General features: G+C 38.0%; 1 protein-coding gene across 5 annotated transcripts in view; it reads right to left on the bottom strand.

The window, feature by feature from the left end:
* Positions 1-18,761, bottom strand: part of MACROD2 (mono-ADP ribosylhydrolase 2) — an 848,220-nt gene that overhangs the window by 265,426 nt on the left and 564,033 nt on the right. For all 5 annotated transcript variants that reach the window (XM_088053520.1, XM_088053519.1, XM_088053518.1 and 2 more), the window contains exon 7: positions 15,925-15,955. In XM_088053520.1, coding sequence (XP_087909646.1) covers positions 15,925-15,955 — 31 coding nt within the window. The remainder of the gene's footprint in view (positions 1-15,924; positions 15,956-18,761) is intronic.

Below are 18,761 nucleotides of genomic sequence, written 5' to 3'. Positions count from 1 at the left end.
ACCTGATCTGTACAATTTAAATGTAAATTTCTTACCACCCCTCAGACAAGCGAGATTTAAAGACCTCCACTTAAAAACCCAGGCATTTCCAAACCTATCTTAAAGTGAAAATTGACCTCCCACCTCAATTTCCTTCTAGATGTGGCCACGTGGCCGCAAAGGGGTTGCTTGTTCCAGCACTTTATTAAATTTAGGTTATGTGTATGGTCAGCATGAGATGACCCACACCACTCCTGGGAAAAGCAGGTCCATGCCACAGTCAAACACAACTAATCCTCTCAGAAACATGACATCCCAGGCAGATTAGCAGAAGGGATATGGAAAAGCATTAAATGCATTGCATGGAGGAACCTCACTGACAAGCAATGAGTCAAAGGAAGGAAAAGAGATGTTTAATATGTATGTATTATGTATGTAATAAGAAGTTGTCAATTCAAAAGAAGTTGTCAATTTTGTTATATCATCAAAAACGTAAGACAGAATCAAGATTGGGGAACAGCTTTAGCCAATGTGATTTCCATTAATTTTATCAAAGTGTCCTCACTACATATACAATTACACTCAAGATAGTTCCCTTTATCATGACAGCTGCACATCTCCAGATTGTGAAAAAGACCACTGCAATATTGAGTTGGGTTGGGATTATTTCAGTGAATTATTGGTATGCAGACAACAGCCTTCACAGCTCAGTCTTCTGCACATCTCTGGGAACAGAAATTGGTAAAAAATATCCCAAAACAGCACGAAGGATGGCAAGTTGTATATATGTGTCAATGCATGGGTCAAAATCTAGAAAGGGAAAAACAGTACCTGGGAGTGAGGGAAAAGGAAAATTAGAAACAGCTCTGAGGACTCCTCTTTCAGGAGGTAGAAGAAGATTTGGGAGTGAGGGGATGATGCTGAGCCTTCGGAAGATGGGGTCCAGGGGAGACCTTTGCCTCTTACTAAGTAAATCTATTTTAAGTGACAATATATTAAATTAATTTTTCCCCAAAATCAGTACTGTTTTGCTGATTATAGTACTTGGCAATCTCCCTGTCTTCATCTTGGTGCATGTATTTTTTCATCTTGTTTTTCCCCGTCCTGCTGAGGAGGAAGAGAATTGAGAATTAAGCAAGTGAATGGGTGGGCATCTGTCAGCCAACATCAAGCCACCATACAACACAGATTCCTCTGCCATAAAACATTCTACGTATTCTAGTATTTTTATTTTTTTTCTTCACCAAAACATGAAAGCCTGCAAAAAGAAGTCCTAATCATATGCAGAAAAACTGTAAGAAAAGAAGGGGATGGAAAATGAAGTCACGAGAGTACCTGTGCTGGTGAGTTCAACGTAAGGTACTTGGGGACACACACCAGTTCCAGTTAGACATTTCCAGTTAGATTTGCAATAAACATGGTTGTTGTTTAGAGATCAATTGCTAAAGAAAGGACCTTCAGAGAAAATCAGGAAAACTCACAGTTCTAATGAGTCAAATCCAATGAGATCAATACCAATGTTTATGTGCACTATACGTATTTATATATTAATTTCACAAAATAATCTCATGCAGTTTGGTACTGATACAAGTAAAACCTGATGAACTTACAGTATTAGGAGACAGAAAAAGAATAACATACTCAAAGTTTGTGGTGTTAGGCCACTGAAAGTCTGAATGTTATTGTTCAAAATTATGACAAAGAGGAAAGGTGCAGTTGCTATATAAACCATTTAAGAATACGTAAAAAATAAATTACAGCACTGTAATAGAATGCTAATCAAGCTATGTAGAAACCACCATATAACCAGCAGACCAAACTTAAAAGTATTCTAGGAATACAGAAATAAAGAAATTCTAGGAATACAGAAATTGGGCATCCAAATGAAAGAAGGATCTCTAAAATTCAGAAAGGTTAAAGAAGGATTTGTATTCCTTAGAAAACAGGAGATCACAATTAAACCTATATGAAACAGAGTAATTTTAAGAAACCAGAAGACTAATTGCTGCAGGTTATCTGAATTCATGCAAACACCAAAAGAAAGGAACTGAAGTCAAATTAAGATATCCCCTCTCCAGGATTGCTGATGGGAAATTGGAATTTGGAAAAAAATCCTCTAAACAGATTGAAAGAGAAGGTAGAAGGAAAAAATGTTAGCAGTCAGACGTACTTTTGCAAACAGTTTAAAAACTGATTAGAACACATTTGAAAGAGCTTGTGTGCAGTACCAGAGTCAAGGGAGGAAACAATGAATGTGTGAGCTTCTGGGACATTTCTTGTGCTAAAAGTTTATCAACCTTGTTTCTTATGATTTCCCATCAGATTCCACATCTACCTTTCTCATGTAGAAATTACATTTTCTCATGCATGAGATAATACCACCAGAAAGAACTGATGCTTCTGAAGGACTGAAGTACTTTTGAAAATCCAGTAAACAAATAAAAAGGCTCACAAACCAGCTGGAACATAGCAAGTTCAGAATGTGGAGAACATTACCTTCTAAATCCACTTTTAAGAAATGAAGGTGTTACTGTCACATCCTTGTCCCCCAGGAGTTACCCCATGCTCAGACCTGCATGTTTGTGTGGACATCCTCTGCTTTGGGTGAAATCAGTGGGCTGGATTGGATTCAACAGCTTCAGTGTAGGTGTTTTTTCATCCAGCCACACTTTTTGGGATGGAAATGGTTTGGAGGTGGACTGACACACCTGGGAAGGCCAGGGGTCCCTGCTTGGGGCAGCTGTGGGCTGAGCATTCTCACCACAGCAGGAACTGGAGTAGCCAAACAGTACTTAGATAGGATTTTCTGGGGTTTTGATGGTGGTGGTTTTGGCAGTTTTGGATAAAACAGTGTCTTTTAAACAACTGCATCTAACATGTGCTAATGTGATGATAGCCTTAAGTGCTGAGCTTTACAGACAGGTAATTCAGGATTGGAGTGAAGCCCATTATTATCTTCTAGCATTTACTCTGTGGATATCTAGATTTATAATAAAGGAAAGGAAAGAGAGTTTCATCACTGGTCCTGACATTTTTGGGGAAGATAGGAGCCTTGCAATTTAGAGATCCACAGACATTAATGTATTTAGTAGGCAGGGACAAAAACAAGCAATAAATACAGACTAACCTAAATAGCACGGATCATACATTAAAAGTTACAAAATTAAAGCTACACATGAAAATCAGACAGAACCATTTTGTTTAGTAAGTAGAAAATCAGTGAAATATGTTGACAGTAAGTCATAAAAACAAATAATAAAAATAAGTAGATTAAAAAAAACTGTGGAGGTAAGGGAAAATTTAAGACATCAAGAATGATAAAATGTGGAGCCAAGGCTGAAATGCATTCAGTGCAAATGTCAAGGTGACCTCTCCCTAGCAGAATGCTTTGATACCATGAAACTTAAATAATTTGTGAAAATTGGTCTATCAAGCAAACATAACTTGTTATCAGATGCAATTTTTTAAAAGTAGATGATTTCTTGAAATCACATGCAATTTGAACTTAATATATATTTATGAACTTTAAGCCTATGTTTTATTGGCATTAGTGTTGATGGAGAAACATTTCTATTTATTCCTTTTCAGAAAATTCTCAGCTTAGTTAAGGTCAGCATAAATGCCATGTAATCACATGAAAAACTCAGAAGAAGGTCAACGACTAGGAAAGAGAAAACATGGAACAAGTTAAGAAAGGATTTGGAAGCTAATTCTTTACCATCAAATGCCTCAAATTCCGCAGCCAGAACATCACTGTCTGCCCTTAGTAAGAAAATTTTGAATATGCTGGCATTATTAAAGAAGTTCAAGGCCAGAGTAGTTACATATTCCCACATCATATTTTGGGAAATATCAACTGAAAATATTTGTGGGGAGTTAGTTACACTAAAATTTATCAGCTGTACATTCTCTAACTCTTGGCCACCAATCAGAGCAACGACAGTCACTGCTTCTGTTCAGGTACAGTCAATAAAATGGTGACAACTACACCAAGTTACACAACTGAGAGATGGGTACAGGGTTCCATAACATGAAATCCTCATTAGGAATGTCATGGAAGCGTTGCCAATTCGCAATCTCATTACCTGAATCATGGCTAGCAGCTTTGATTAAAAGGAAGCTTTGAGTCTCACATCTTTTTTTTTTTTTGGAAGGATCTACTAAACATCAGTGGTTCATTGCTTTACTGAAAACTAGTAAATTGTAGTTTATAATGTTAATAGCAAAATACAACAGGTTCCTAGGGCACTGACTGGCATGGCCAGCACATAAATAGCGTCACTTGTTTCTTCTGTTTTCTTTTTAGTACTGTGAAAAATCTATCAGGTTTCCTTCCTTTCTCACTTTGCAAACCAGGCAAAAAGGGAAAAAAACCCATCATCTCTTAATTAAGCAGTGCCAGCTTAGCAACAGAATTGTTCTTTACTCTCATTCCTAAAGACAGGAAAAAAAACCACCCTGAAAACCAAACCAAACCCAGAAGGCTACAACCAACCAGCAAATACAGCTCAAAATGTCATTGGACATGTTCCTAATGGCACTAGGCTGAAAAATAATGTTCTGGCCTCCTAACAGTCAGCTATAGCGTGTTTACTGCTACAACAAAAAGAATAGTTAAAAACCTATCAGTGGCAGAATGTTTAGCACCTATTACAGACACAAGTGTAACTACCTAATGGTAATTAAGGGCATAAGAGAATGACTAATGTTCTGAATCCATGGAACTGCATCGCTTTGGAAGCTATTATGATTGCACTGTCTGCAGCTCACAGCCTACACTGGGCAATTTACAGCGATAAGCGCTCTGCATAAAAGTGGTTCTCCATTTTTCCAACACTGCATAACGGGCTGGTGCACAAAGCTGAAACCATGCACCACACACTGGTCACCACTTGAACAATCTCATCCTAAGGATGCACTTGTTTTTTCCTTATCTTACGTTCTAGGTATTCCTGTGCTGTACTTTTCTCCTCAAAAGGCCAAACACTTCATGTGGTGCCTTTTGTGATTTAGAAATATGTTTTTGTTCATCCAAACTGAGAAACAAGAAAATGGATAAAGAAAATACAGTACTGGCTGGAAGCTAGAACAAGGTGCTGACATTTATATCAGCTCTTTTGTAGCTCAGGGGTTTTTGAACCCTTCCCCATGCAGAAGTGACATAAAATTATTCACATTGAATAGCACATTCTTCAATGAGTGACCCAAAGCAACCCAAAATTTTGTTTGTAAGAGAAACAAGTCACAATGTGTGATGAGCTACTATATTTTCTATATAGGATACTCCTTGCAAATGAATGTTTAATGTTCATATTCCAGAGAGAAATGAAACAGAAGGGGGCAAAATGTCTTCCGCTGCCACAGCATCACACACAAGAAATTATTACCCTTTAAATACATATTTCTATTAAAGGGCTCTTTCAAACATCACAGACAGAAGGGGGGAAAAAATGATATGCTGCATTGTCCAAAACTAAACTGGAAAATGATAGATACAGATTATCATCTAGTAATATATAGGAAAGCATTTCATTCTCTTATATATAAGTAATATACTGAAAGAAATAAAAAAGATATGCAAATAGTTTACAAATCGGACTTTAAAGTAATGTTCTTTTTGAGGGGCTAGATACCCTTTCAAGAAAAAGTACAATAAAGTCTTCCCTGCCCAAATCAAATATTTTTTTAAAAGTACAATACTTTGGACTAAATTTCTCCTCTGCTGAGCTCAATGCAGTTATTTAAAATGAGTAGGGTCAATAACAAAAAAAACCCACATTTATCCCTCTCAATGCAATGGAATATTTCAGAGCTAGTGCAAATCACCATAGCTTCTCTGAAACCAATGTGCTCCAGCATGAACTTAGCTCTGTTTCCATTTTAGTTGCCAAGTGAAAACCTAAAATCATAGCCATAGGTAGAATAAAGTACATTATCAAGTAAAGAACATTACTATGAGTACTACTACGAGTAGGCCAGTTAAAAGAGTCCCATATTCCTAATGTAACCCTAGAAGCCACACAGCTGCTGCATAATTCCAAAAAATAGATAAGAAGAAGTTAAACAAACATCTACCGAAAGTTCCAAAGTTCTCTACACAGCTGTCAGAGTAAATAATTTTCTTTAGGCTGCCACTGTTTTCCTTCCATCTGGAACCAACTTACCTCCTGTTCCCTGGGACAAAATCAGAGTCTGTGTGAAGCTATAACCACCCAGACCTGCCAGCAATATTAACAGAATCATGGAATGGAGTGGACTGGAATGGACCCTTATATAATCTAAACTTCAGCCCCAAATTTTTTCTGTTGTTTTGCAGTAGCCATAACACACCCATCCAAACCAAGGAGTCATTTCGGTTCCCCTGGGATCAGACACAAAACCACTCCACAAACACAATTTAGGTTGTTCTCTCTTCAAGGCAGGATCTTGTAAGCCACTGTGACTTTTCCTCCTGAGGACTTATCCAGGAGCTCCATGTCCCCCATCAGTGATGGATGAGGTGTTGGGATGCTCTCAATAACCTTTATCACACCCGCCAAACCCTGTGACTGAGAGGGAACAGTTTGTTTATGGGTGGTGCTGGTGACAGGCGCAACAAGTCCCCTCATTCAGTCAGATGGGTGAATTGAAGGATTAGTCTGTCGTGCCAGCACAGGGTCTCATTTTTCTTCTGTGCTACGTGGGTCACCCCCTTCCCACAGCCTGCATTTGATCGTGATTAATTTGTCAAGGCTGGCTATAGCATGGAAATGAAGAAATGGATTGCCAATTACAGTTATCTTCTCGCAGAACACCCCGTGAACCAGTCCTTTTCTGCAGCAGTGACAGCTCAGAAATAAACCAAATGCAGCTCTATTGAGCAGAAGCCTGACCCAAAGTGTATTTTAAAGCAGAAGGTGACTTCCCCCTGCCCAAAGCAGCTCTGCAGCATAAATGGTTGACTTCTCTCCTGCCTACCTGGCAGGTACACAAAAAGCCCATTCACATTTGTTTTCACAGTCACTTTGTTAATACGCACTGAATTTCTGACTTAGCACTCTTCAACAAGGTGCACATTTGTTTCTGCAAACCTCACCCTGAATAAACCTGAAGGGGAATTTAATATGTACACAATTGCTGCCAAGTAAACAAACCTAGTAGTGATTCTGCTCTGCACAGAAGCTCTGGAAAGGATTTGAACTTTCTCCCCAACAGTACTCACAGAAAGATAAATTCTGACTCTTTCTGCATTTCCTCTGCAATAAGCCTGATGTGTTCTTCCTAGCTGTGCAATATTTCATTGATATAAGAAACTAGCTTAAATTGAATAATCAGATTCTGATAGATTAATTAAACAGGAAACAATTCCACAATAACCTGATATTTTATTAATAGTTATTAATATGGAATTTGAGAAATAACACTGCAGTCCTGGCAATGCATAATGCAATTTGTTTTATTCACCAATACAATCACCAGCAAGTTACTTGAGTTGCATAAATTCAAAGTATGTGCATAAATCTAACTTTTTATTACCTCAGAAATTGCCAGTTAAAAAGAAAATACCTTTTTCTAAAAAAAAAAAAAAAAAAAGAAATTCAGAGGTATTCTATTGTAAGAGATGCTTCCTTCCTTTGTTGTGAATCACAGTGTTTTATACTATTTTCTGCATATCACACCTTGAGACAGAAGACAGGTGAACGTTTTGCCAACATGTGTAGCACACAATAGCTCTAAATGCATTCCCAAGACAAAAAGGCACAACTAACTCTCTTGCAGGCCCAAGGCAGCCTTCCATTAACCCAGCTGCCAACACGATCTGCGGTGCGCAGAGCTGCAGAATACATCTTATAAACAGGATTTTGGCTTAGAAACAGGATTAGTCATTCACTACACAGTATCTTTCAGCTCTGCTATTCTGCCTCAGTGGCAGTTGCCCTTTCCAGTGATATATGGCAGCTTTCCAATTTAACAAAGATGCAGGAAAAAGGACAACACAGTGAACAGCCCTCAGAGCCAGCAATGCCTTTAGCTTGACTTTCAGGTACTTTGATAAGACTCAGAATAGCAGGTCTATTCTGTTGATCCTTTCTTTCATTTCAGGAGAAAGATATTTGTCCTAACATCAATACATTTTTACTTTTCACAAGGCACCTAAAAGTCTCCATATTCTCACACACACTTCTTCCAAACTTCTTGAAGTGACCAAAGTTAAGAACGAGAGATGACTTTGGTAATGTAAATTTATGTATATGGCGACTTTCTGTGTTTGTACTGGAGTAGTATTAAGGGTCTCCAACACTGACTAGGACCACTACAATAGATATTGCATAAATAAACAGTAAGAAATGCTATGGTGGATAAAAAGTAGGACAAATAAGGTCCAGCATCACAATATTCTGTGGCCAGACCACAGACAGACCCTCTGCACTAAAAACTAAGGAATTAATGGGAAACAGAAGATGTTTTCCTGAGGCATTTACTATCTAATGCAGTCACAGAAGTTCAAAAAGATACCAAGGGTCAACACCTTTGTGGTAAAACTATTTGATATACGTGACACCACAAATATTACTGCTACTCAACCTTAGTGTGTCAGGGCTTTTAAAAGCTCTGCAAGGACACACAGACAAAGACTTGAACTACTGTTCTGTCCTCATAGAATGAGTTTTAAGCTGTGAGTGGGACTCAGTTGAATACACTCAGAGTCACAGAATATCTCAGGCTGAAAGGGAGCTACGAGGATTATTGAGTCAGACTCTCTGCTCCTCACAAGACTACTGAAAATTAACTCATGGGACTAAGGGCATCAATCTCATCAGGCTTCATGGCAGCTCCCTTCTGTTTGCATTTGTAAAGTCCAGATAAAACAATTGCATTTTATTAAAATGGTTGTGGGTGATCATCTAGGAACAGAAATCTTGCCATTGGTGGGCTTTTCCTAGCTGCTAAAATGTACAGAATGTGTGGTATAACTAAGATTACATTCAAGACTAGTTATGCCACAGTGCACAGGTAAATGAAATCACTGCAGAGTGCTAAGATGTGGGAAGGCATGAAAAAGATGATATTATTATAATGACTGTGTTTTCACACTACATCTAATCATGAATATGGTTCAAAGACACCCACCACAATACAGTAGGATTCACTAGAGGATTGGGCTCCAAGTTAAGTTTTAGAGACGTGCTCTTTCCTGGGGCATGGGACAAGATTACAGCAAAGAAAAAGTTTGGATAGCAATAATTGCGCCTTTTACCAAGAAATATTTTATACTTCATGTGTCAACGTAATGTCCCTAGGATGAGGTCCATATAGCTTTGTTTTCTTACTTCAATTCATTTCTTAAATTAGCTTCAAACAACTACCTTTTCCAGAGTGTAAAGCCACAGACAAAACACATCAGATTATCTTCCTGACACCAGCCAAGAGAATTTAGAAAAGAGAATTAAATTATTCTGCTGGTATACAACAACAGAGAATTTTAACTTTCATCATGTTAAGTGAGACATTCCTCCTTCTTTGAATAGAAAACCACAAATATGAAAGCAGATAATATATGTGACAAGCTGAAGTCCTGTTTGTGATTTCTGCAATATGCTTTCTGAATAGCAGAGAACTTTTCCAGCTTATTTATGCTTTACAGGATAGCTACAAAAAATTAAAAAAATTAAAAAAAAAAAAAGTGAAAGGAAAAAGGGGAGGAGTGCCTGAAGCTCAAGATGTTTTTGATGCCATATGGAGATGTTCCTGGCTTTTCCTCAGCAGTCTGGAGATACCTATAGAGTACACAATTGCTTCTTGCAGAGTAGAACCCAGGCAGTGAGGTTAAAGAGGGTGGGCAGCTGCAAGATTGAAAGGTGCAATAAGATAATAATATGTATCTAGTATAAATATGGCTGAAATATAAATACATATAAATACAATTTTAAAAGGAAAAAGTAACTACATAGACTTCTACTTCTTCCTAAGGAGAACATGGAAAAGACTAGAAGGGAGGCCATGAGGCAACTGACTATTCAGTGAACAGTCTAAGCTTTCAAAGGGAAATTTTTAAGGACAGTCACTAAGTGCCATTTGAATGAAGGGCAGGATTTGTCCTTTAGTGTTCAGGGGAAATGCTGCAAATTGTACCAGTCAGCAAGACCTTTGGAATAGATAAAATTCTAGATAGTCAAACTACATTATCCATAAAAAGCTAATTTCCACTGAAAAAGAGAGCTTATTAAGTCTCACGTCTGGAATCAAGTTAGAGCTTCTCCTTGCTAAATACATCACATGAATGTTAATTTTAGACTGCTGAGAGCTCATCAATTTACACTTCCACGTAATAATTTTTTTAGTATTTAAATTATGGGAAGACACCAATTAGTATCATGGACACCACGCTGTCTGAAATAAGAACACTGTTAAATAATGCATGTAACAAATTTTTATACAAGTAGTAATTAGATTTCTAGGATTACTTGAATATTATAATAGCAATTTCATAGCTCTTACCATTATTTTTAATAATAATCTATTTAACTGGTGATCAGACCCAAAAGAAGTGTCAAAGAAGGAGTTCTCATATATCTTAATTTTTGCAAACATATTACATTATGCCAATTATGGAGCAAATAACAAAATGCAATTAACTCTCAATGAATTACAAAAAAGATATTTTAAAACAACACAGTGTCAAAAAAGTTGATATGGTGTGAGTTGAGGGATAAGGATCTGCTGATCAAATTGAAAAATTAGCTTAGTTATGAAAATCTTCTTAATAGGAACTTTTCTTATGTGACCTACTGGATTGGGATTCTTTTATCACAAAGAATTTTTATGAAAATATCCATTTTCCTGGATAACCTAAATTGACATCACAATATCCAAATCCTGATGACTACATAAGCATCAGACCTTTCTAATGGTGACAGGAACTCAAAGCACTGGACTGGAGATAAATACAGAAGTACTTCATAGTTACTTATTACACATTTGTGTATAGTGGCTCTGAAAAATATACAGCTCACTCCTTCCTTGGAAAGATGACAGTGCAACCCTTATTAGAATTGCTCATTAAAGAAACATCTACTCCAGAAATGAAATGCCAACAGAAAAATGAGAAAAAACAGATGAGAAAGATGGAAATAGATGGTCTCAACCTTTAACCTTGTGTCAGGAATTTATTCTGCTTCTTGAAACATTTGTGGTTTAGTCTTCTGACTCAGATTTTCCGAGGGCTTTTATAATCTTTCAGTAAAACACCTGTTGGTTAATCCTTTGTTATAATCTACCTTGGATCACATCATGGGGAGAAGAGCTGATGGATATGCTCCCTGGCAGGATGAACCACTCATTGGACCCTGAGCAGGATAGCCAGGGGTCAGGACAGCGGTGACACAAGCTGGCACAAGACCAAAGGTCCTCTTCCCCCAAATCTAAAGCAGACCAGAGGATCTGTGCTCCCTCCCTGCATCCTCCCTTGAGGACAGATTATATGCTTCTGTTTCCTATACACACAGCCTAGTTTATTCCTTTTTCTTTTCAGAGCTCCCTATAGCAACACGTAGCAAATAAAACTGTGCAATGTTTTGCCGTGACCAGGCCAAAAGCTACACGTATGCCTCAGTAGTCTGATTCTACAAGCAGCAACATTTACTCCAGTGTAATAATGCTGTTTAAAATGTGGTGAAATTGTGCATTTCCACCACCTAAATCACCACAGACATTCTGCACTTTCGTGGCATTTGGTCTTTTTCTCTCTGTGTTTTTAAAATAATGAATGTATAGATTCCTAAGAAAACTAAAAGCTGCCTCTCTCTTCTCAGAAAGGATAGAGGACGTAATTTTCATGAAATCAAGCTAAGGTACAACATACAGCTATACTGATGTAGAGATATAAATACACACCAATAGGAGTTTTATCTTTCTCCCTCCACTTTATTTCTTCTTTTTTCCCCCCTTTCCTTTAAGTTTAAAATAATAAATACTGTTTTGTCCAGTTTAAATATTAGTTTCTGTTGCTGAAGAGCAGCTTCTGTTGTCAACATAAATATCTCAGAACAAAAGCAGACCCTGTATTAGTGTAAAGTAAAAGTAAGGAGGTGTGCATAGACCATAACATCTTCAATTCCTTCCATGTGTAGCCTATCCCAAAATTATCTCTCAACATATTTGTGACAAACATGAAAACTCCTGTCTCCTAACATTCATCTGCAGAGCCTTCTTTTACTTTTGTGGCTTGGAAGGTTTGTAGCACCGTATGCAACATCCTTGCTCAATCTGCAGGCTGCAAACGCCCCAATCCGTAGAGAGCTTCTTAATGAGGTGCTCTTCCAGAAAATCTACTAAAGATCTACTAAAATCTACTAAAAATCTACTAAAGTGGCATTTCCCACCCCCCACCCAGTCCCCCAGTCTGGAGGTACCTCAGACATAGGACATTAATTAAGGGTAAACTGAACATGTAAATGGTGATCCACTGGTATAACATGAAAATCTGACACACTGCAGCCTAAAATAGCACTTTCTACCCTCTGAACTATAGATTCAGATATATATATATCTATACATAGATACATATTGATATTTTCATCCCTTTTAATATTTTTTTTTCCCCCCAAACAGATAGTAAAATTGCTTTAAAAAGGAAAAAGAGACAAAATGTAAGAAAATTCCTAAAAATCGAACTGGTCTGGCTTATGTTTGTGTGTTACTAAACAGCTGCTGAGGATTTGTGTAGCTTGATACTCCAATACCTCCCTAATGCCATGGGAAGGATGCAAATCCTCACTCCACCCCCCAAAATAGTTTTATTTGGGAAACCTCATGCTCTTGGAATAAACAAAAGCATTTATTGCAACGGAAGAGAGAAACCCAGGGATCCATGGGGATATAAACCGTCACAACCTTTGCTTTCTTAGACTGATTAGCAGTTCTTAAGCTTATTAAAGGTGACAGGGATCTCTTAGGAAAATAGATTAGGGATTTGGGATCTCGTAGAGAATTTTTTTCCCAGACTGCCTGTGGGCAGACTCTCACTTGTTTTTTAGTCTTTACAAACATTTAGCATTGGTTGCTTTCTGTGGAATTTCTCAAGGATGGAATCCCTCGTTTGAATCAAGCTTCTTAAATCAAAGATCCTTTGTGAGTGGATTTGTTGTCAGCACTCTTTAAACAGGAGCACATGAAAATCAAAGTTTTGACTGCTGGCACAGTGCAGCAGTCAAATGGCCTTCTCAAGGCTGTAACTTGTTCAAGCTGAAACATCCACAGCACATCTCCTGATGGAGATGGAGCACCAGGAAAGTGTCTGGGGAGGAGGGAAGACTTTTCCTCTATCTGACAGTCTTCCCATGAAAAGCAATCTGCCCTTTGCCATAACCTCAGAAAAAGCCTTGCTTGGCTTGTTTCTTCCCAGCTTCCTTTTTCTACGGGAGTAAAGGAGTGCTCTGCAGTGATGAAAGCAAGAATGACCCCCAGAGAAGTGTGAACACTGTCCTAATGACAAGAGTGAAGGTGAGCAATCCATACATCTGCAAGAGTCTGGAGCAGGACTCAATCCACATTCTCAAACTGGATATACTCAGTTGATTCCTTGCAAATTTCTGTACTTGAGTTTGTAGAAGAAATTGCGTCCTCAGCCAGGGTTTTCTAAAGGAAAGAATTTGTTTGTATGGTTCCAAGACAAGGAAACAACAAGTGTGTTCCTTCTGTAATGTTTTTTTGGATAGTCCAGTGTTACCTGCACAGCACAGATACCCTAATCAGCTTGGCCAACAGAAATAAGATTGATCCATTTTTTCATCTAGACACTGCCTTTATCTAAAGGAATATGCATGGATAAAGGAGAAAGCAAAACAACAAGATTAAAGCACAGTTTTGTAGGGTTTGTGCGTATTTTACACTGTAAACACATAACCACCCACACTGTAATTTTAGCAATGCAACTGCTGTCAAACATTCTTGAAAATACTGACACCTGAAGCCAGATCCAGGGCTGCCTGCTTAATTATTACTCTCAAGCAGTGGAAAAGAAGGAAAGTATTTTTTTAATTGAAGAATAGAAAGTATTTATTAAAATGTAAACAGTACAATCAATTAGAGGTTGTATTCCCCACAAAAAAAAAAAAAAAACAAACCAAAAAGCAGCTTCAGAAATCCAGAACATTTTAGCACAAATGCATTTTAATTTATTTCCAATAGTGAAAACAGGAAACAATTATAGAAAAAGCATCTGCTGCTTTTTTATTATTTATTTAACATTTCAGTAATGCCACAGCTACCTTTGAGTAAAGCATCAAAAACCTCCCATAAACTCAAGATTCCTATCAGAGATCCTCCCCAACTTTCTCTGCTGGCTTCAGGGAACCATATTTATCACCTGCTGAGACTTTTCTATTAACTAGGCAAATTCTAAATTAAAGTGAACTATTATTATTTGTACATCCCACTCGTTAGTAATTTCCATATATTTACAGCATGCCTTGCTTGATTTTCTAAAATAATAATAATAATAAAAATGTATCAATGTAAAATATCAAGATTTAAGCCAATGAGACAAGGACTAAATTGCAAAGATTGCCTCCAAGTTCAAAAGGGGGACCAAAACTGAGAACTGAGGCAGAGATTTATCTGAAACCAGATTTATATTCAGCCAGTTCTAGTGCTCATGGAAATGGCATCTGTATGTTCTTCTGCAACAACGGAAATGTAGTTCAAGCAGAAGGGAATACAGCACCCAAATTGAACTAGACTTTACCTTTTGAAGCCTATTTCAGATTTACAATCATCAAAAAAAATTTAATAAGTCCTTGAAGAAGAAGGAAGAAGCCTAAATATTTTTGCCTTCCATTCTCACCTCCTGAATCTGAATTATCCAGTTAGTCAAAGCTCAAATTATCTTATCTAGCAATTACTGTATGTTATGACTTGTCATGCTACACTGTTACATGATAATGACTTTTTTAATTGTTTTTTAATTTATTTTTTTTAAAACTTATTGCTGTTTAGAATAAAATCATTGAATAGTTTGGATTGGAAGTGACCTTAAAGATCATCTTGTTCTAATCTCCCTTGGAGCACCTTCCACAAGACCAAGTTGCTCAAAGTCCCATCCAACCTGTCCTTCAGTTCAAGGAACAGCTCAAGGAATGGAGCATCCACAAGTTTCTCTAAAACATCCTTATTTTAAAAACTATAAATCATGTAAGTAATCAAAGTTACAATCATTTATTGGGTCTAAATGGGAGAAAAATCAACATAGGCTATTGTTTAAGGAAAAAAAAATATTCCCTTTGTAGTTTGCATATTTTCTCAAATTTATCATTTCTTTTCTAAGTATTGAACTGCTCATTTTTTTCCCCTTCAAATATCGTGCTCATGCTTCATTCACAATGCCAAACAAAAGCCAGTTGACTCTTAGTGATGGATTACCTTATGATTACAACAAAGCAAGAGCCTTACAACAACTGTTTCCTTCCAGTTCCTTCAGGCCATGTAAATTTGCATGTAAATTAATAAACTAAAATGGTGGGTGCAAAACTCAAGGGAATGAAGATAATTTCCTGTTACTCTAGCAAGCTGGTTTTTTTTTTTTTTTTATTTTTTATTATTCCCCCAGTCCTGGACATTGTGGCATCTTTCTTTCCTTCTGGATGGAAAATTCTGCCAGACCTGCTATGTTTTGCTGTTGAAAGAACAGCAGTGTGTTTAAGAGTTGCTGCAGAAGTGCAATCACAGCTGCAGGTCCTGGCTCACAGGCTCTCAGGGTTCTGCTAAAGGCTGCACACAAGTGTCCCACCTCCCAGCTCCCCAGCATCCAGCCACAGCCACAGGCTTTGGGTCTCTGCTGTTTAACATGGTATAAATACATGGGTCAGACAAAACGACCATGAGACATCTGATATGAAATATCACTGCTTGAAATACCAATAATGGGGAAAAATGAGTAAGAAAAGTGACATCGAAAGTGTGTCTTACCATAAATTCCGGTTGAAATACAGGGAAAGGCCTGGAAAACAAACAAAAGGGAAAAAAATATCAGTGGGATTTCTGTTTACCATACTTTTTATCGAAACCAAGAGTGTTTTTAAGGGCCTGTTTTACAACACCCAGAGACTGTATATTGTAGCATTCACTGATACAGCAGTCAAATCACCAGCATTCTCATGTCATTATATGAAACATATTCCATGTGGTTTTTTTGCTGCCACAATAGTAAGGCTGCATTCTTTTACACATCTTGAGCTACAAGCAACATTTAAACACAGAATCATTTTTAAAACTACCTGTAGAGCTAAAATTTAATGCTATGAGCTAAAAATGAACACCATCACCTACTACAGTATCAAAAAAAAAAAAAAGGTAATATCATCTGGGTAGAGTTAGACAATGTTTCTTCATCAGTAAAATAAACTTGGCCAGCTTAGACTATGTTATGCCTCTTAGCCATGCCCTCATTCACTATAATCTCCATTTTTGATTCTGTTCTTGACCTCAGTTCTTTCAGATGTGATTTATGGTGAGACCCAACACAGTTGTACAAGCCAAAGGTTTGCAAACTGGTTCTGAGGGAGGAATTGTAAGATGCTGGTGAAAAGAAAGAGTACATTTTTGGGGCAGCTTGGACACTAAAGAATATACATCATGCAACAAGAAATATTACAGACACTGTGCCAGCAAGAAAAATAATTTACATTTCTGCTAAGCTGTATGTGTTGTCTTGAGATTTGCATTTCTGTGAGCCAGAGTCAGTTTTCCACCAGGAAAAAAACAAAGCTGTCATTTCACGAGAGAGGCAATTTTCTTTGTGTTCAGCTGATATGTGATATCACCTTTGCCTCCCACCTCTGGACTGACAGCAGACACAGCTCAAAGGTATGAGAGCACCTGGGACCAAAGTCTCAAATATCCACCCTGAGGCTCCCCTCCAGATCCCCCAGCAATGAGTCATCATACAAAAGAAAGAAATTCTTCTTTACTTAATCACACAGGAAAACATTATTCAAAGCTAATGCTTGCTTTATATTTAACCAGGGAATTAATTAGGGAATGGTGATTAAGAAAGGAGAGGTCTAATGGAAAGAATACATCCTCCCCTCCCCTCCCCTCTGAAAATACTTAACTAAAATAAAGTGGAGGAGAATTATAGTCTCATTCCTTCTCATAGCCACTACAACTTACATCCTGAAAAGTACTTAGCTTTGTAGTTTGTACCCAATAAATCACAAGAATCAGCTCTTTAAAGAAATGAAGAATAGAGTAGGAAAAAGAAAAAAACAACCACCATATGGTTACAGAGCTCAGGCTGAAGGGGCAACAGATACTTCAGCAATCAGAGAAAAGCATAAAGGACAATTTTGTCCAGTTTATAAAAAGATCTTAAAATTCACCACTGTTGCAGTTCCACATATTAAGAGATAATTGCTCCAAACAAGTGTTTTGTTTTCTATTCTTTGCAGAATTTGAGTAACAGCATGGGACTCAGATACTCATTTGCATCAGAAAACGAGTAACAGAGTTATTCAGTTACATGTTCCTTCTCTTACATGGTTCCTTCTCTCACTGGCCCCACAACCAGTAAGGGGGAACAGTCCTGCAGCACCTCCAAAGCTCCATCAATCCCATGGCTCCTTGGGCCCTCATGATGCTTTTGGGACACAGTTCCACTACTAACTTTGGATCCCCACATGTGCCACAAAGCCACCCAGCCAGGACCTTGGGCTGGAGGTCCAGGGTTCCCCCCAGGTCACTGCAGGTTCATCACTGCTGCAAAGCAAAGGCATCCCACTGGCAGGCATCTAATCAAGATCACAGATCCTTAAAGTTGTAAAAGACCTCTAAGATCACCGAGCCCAACCATTAAATGAACCTACTTAAAGCTGTGACAGGGACTTTGAAGGGATTTACAAGACTGGCTGCTGCCCTATGGGACAGGCTGAGCACACACTGCCAACATCTGGCAGCACAGCTGTGTGCTGGGGTCCTGGATCCAAGCACACGAGGGCTCCGGGGGCTTCCTTCTCATCTCTGCTGAGAGAGAGAAGATGAGAACTGCAATTTCAGAAATGCATGGCAGCCACTTGTCAAACTTGTTCATCCCCATTCACAGAATAACGTGCTCAGCAAGCTCTGGCTGGAAATTTGTGTGTTGTGCGTGTTTCTGAACACTTTAAAAATTATTGTGTAGGCACAATCATTACCTTGCTTTCAGGCTGTGTTGTGCAGCTGAAACATATCTGGAATGGAGCTGCAAGACTGTATAAAATCCCATCAAGTTCCTTTGGAATATGGGTCTGTGCCATAACTCAGATGAGCTCTGCCCTTTCCCTCATTCTGAGATGATCACAGCACATAACTAGCAGATGTAATTTCGTAAAATGTGACAGTGCTTTTATTCGTTCAAGAAAGACCCATGCCCGAGATCACATATCAACCGTGGCTCCTCTTGGCTCCTAGGGAGACAATTTAGTCTAGATGCCAGGTTGAAATTACTGGCAGAGCAGTAATAGGGAATTCACAGCATGGATAGCAACATACTACACTATTTGGTTTATGGACAAAAGATGGTAGGGTTTCTAACCTTTTCTGTGCATAATTAATAACAATTATATATCTGATTTCAATTTAAAAAAACATTTCACAGTAGGTAACATTCATTCCTATTTCCACAATAAAAATGCTTCTCATCTTATTTTGCTGCTGGTAACCACTATTTATTTATGAACCTTTAATTTCTTTGCTACCAAAATAGTATGTTTGCTTTATTTGGGGACTAAGAAATGCTACCCTGATAGCACTCAAAACAGACACAGCTC

Source organism: Pseudopodoces humilis, chromosome 3, assembly GCF_049639895.1.
Source record: "Pseudopodoces humilis isolate 2021_Gansu_Grassland_sample_001 chromosome 3, ASM4963989v1, whole genome shotgun sequence".
Lineage (NCBI taxonomy): Eukaryota > Metazoa > Chordata > Aves > Passeriformes > Paridae > Pseudopodoces > Pseudopodoces humilis.
Note: the sequence above shows the minus strand (reverse complement) of the source record. Positions and strands in the feature narration are given on the sequence as shown.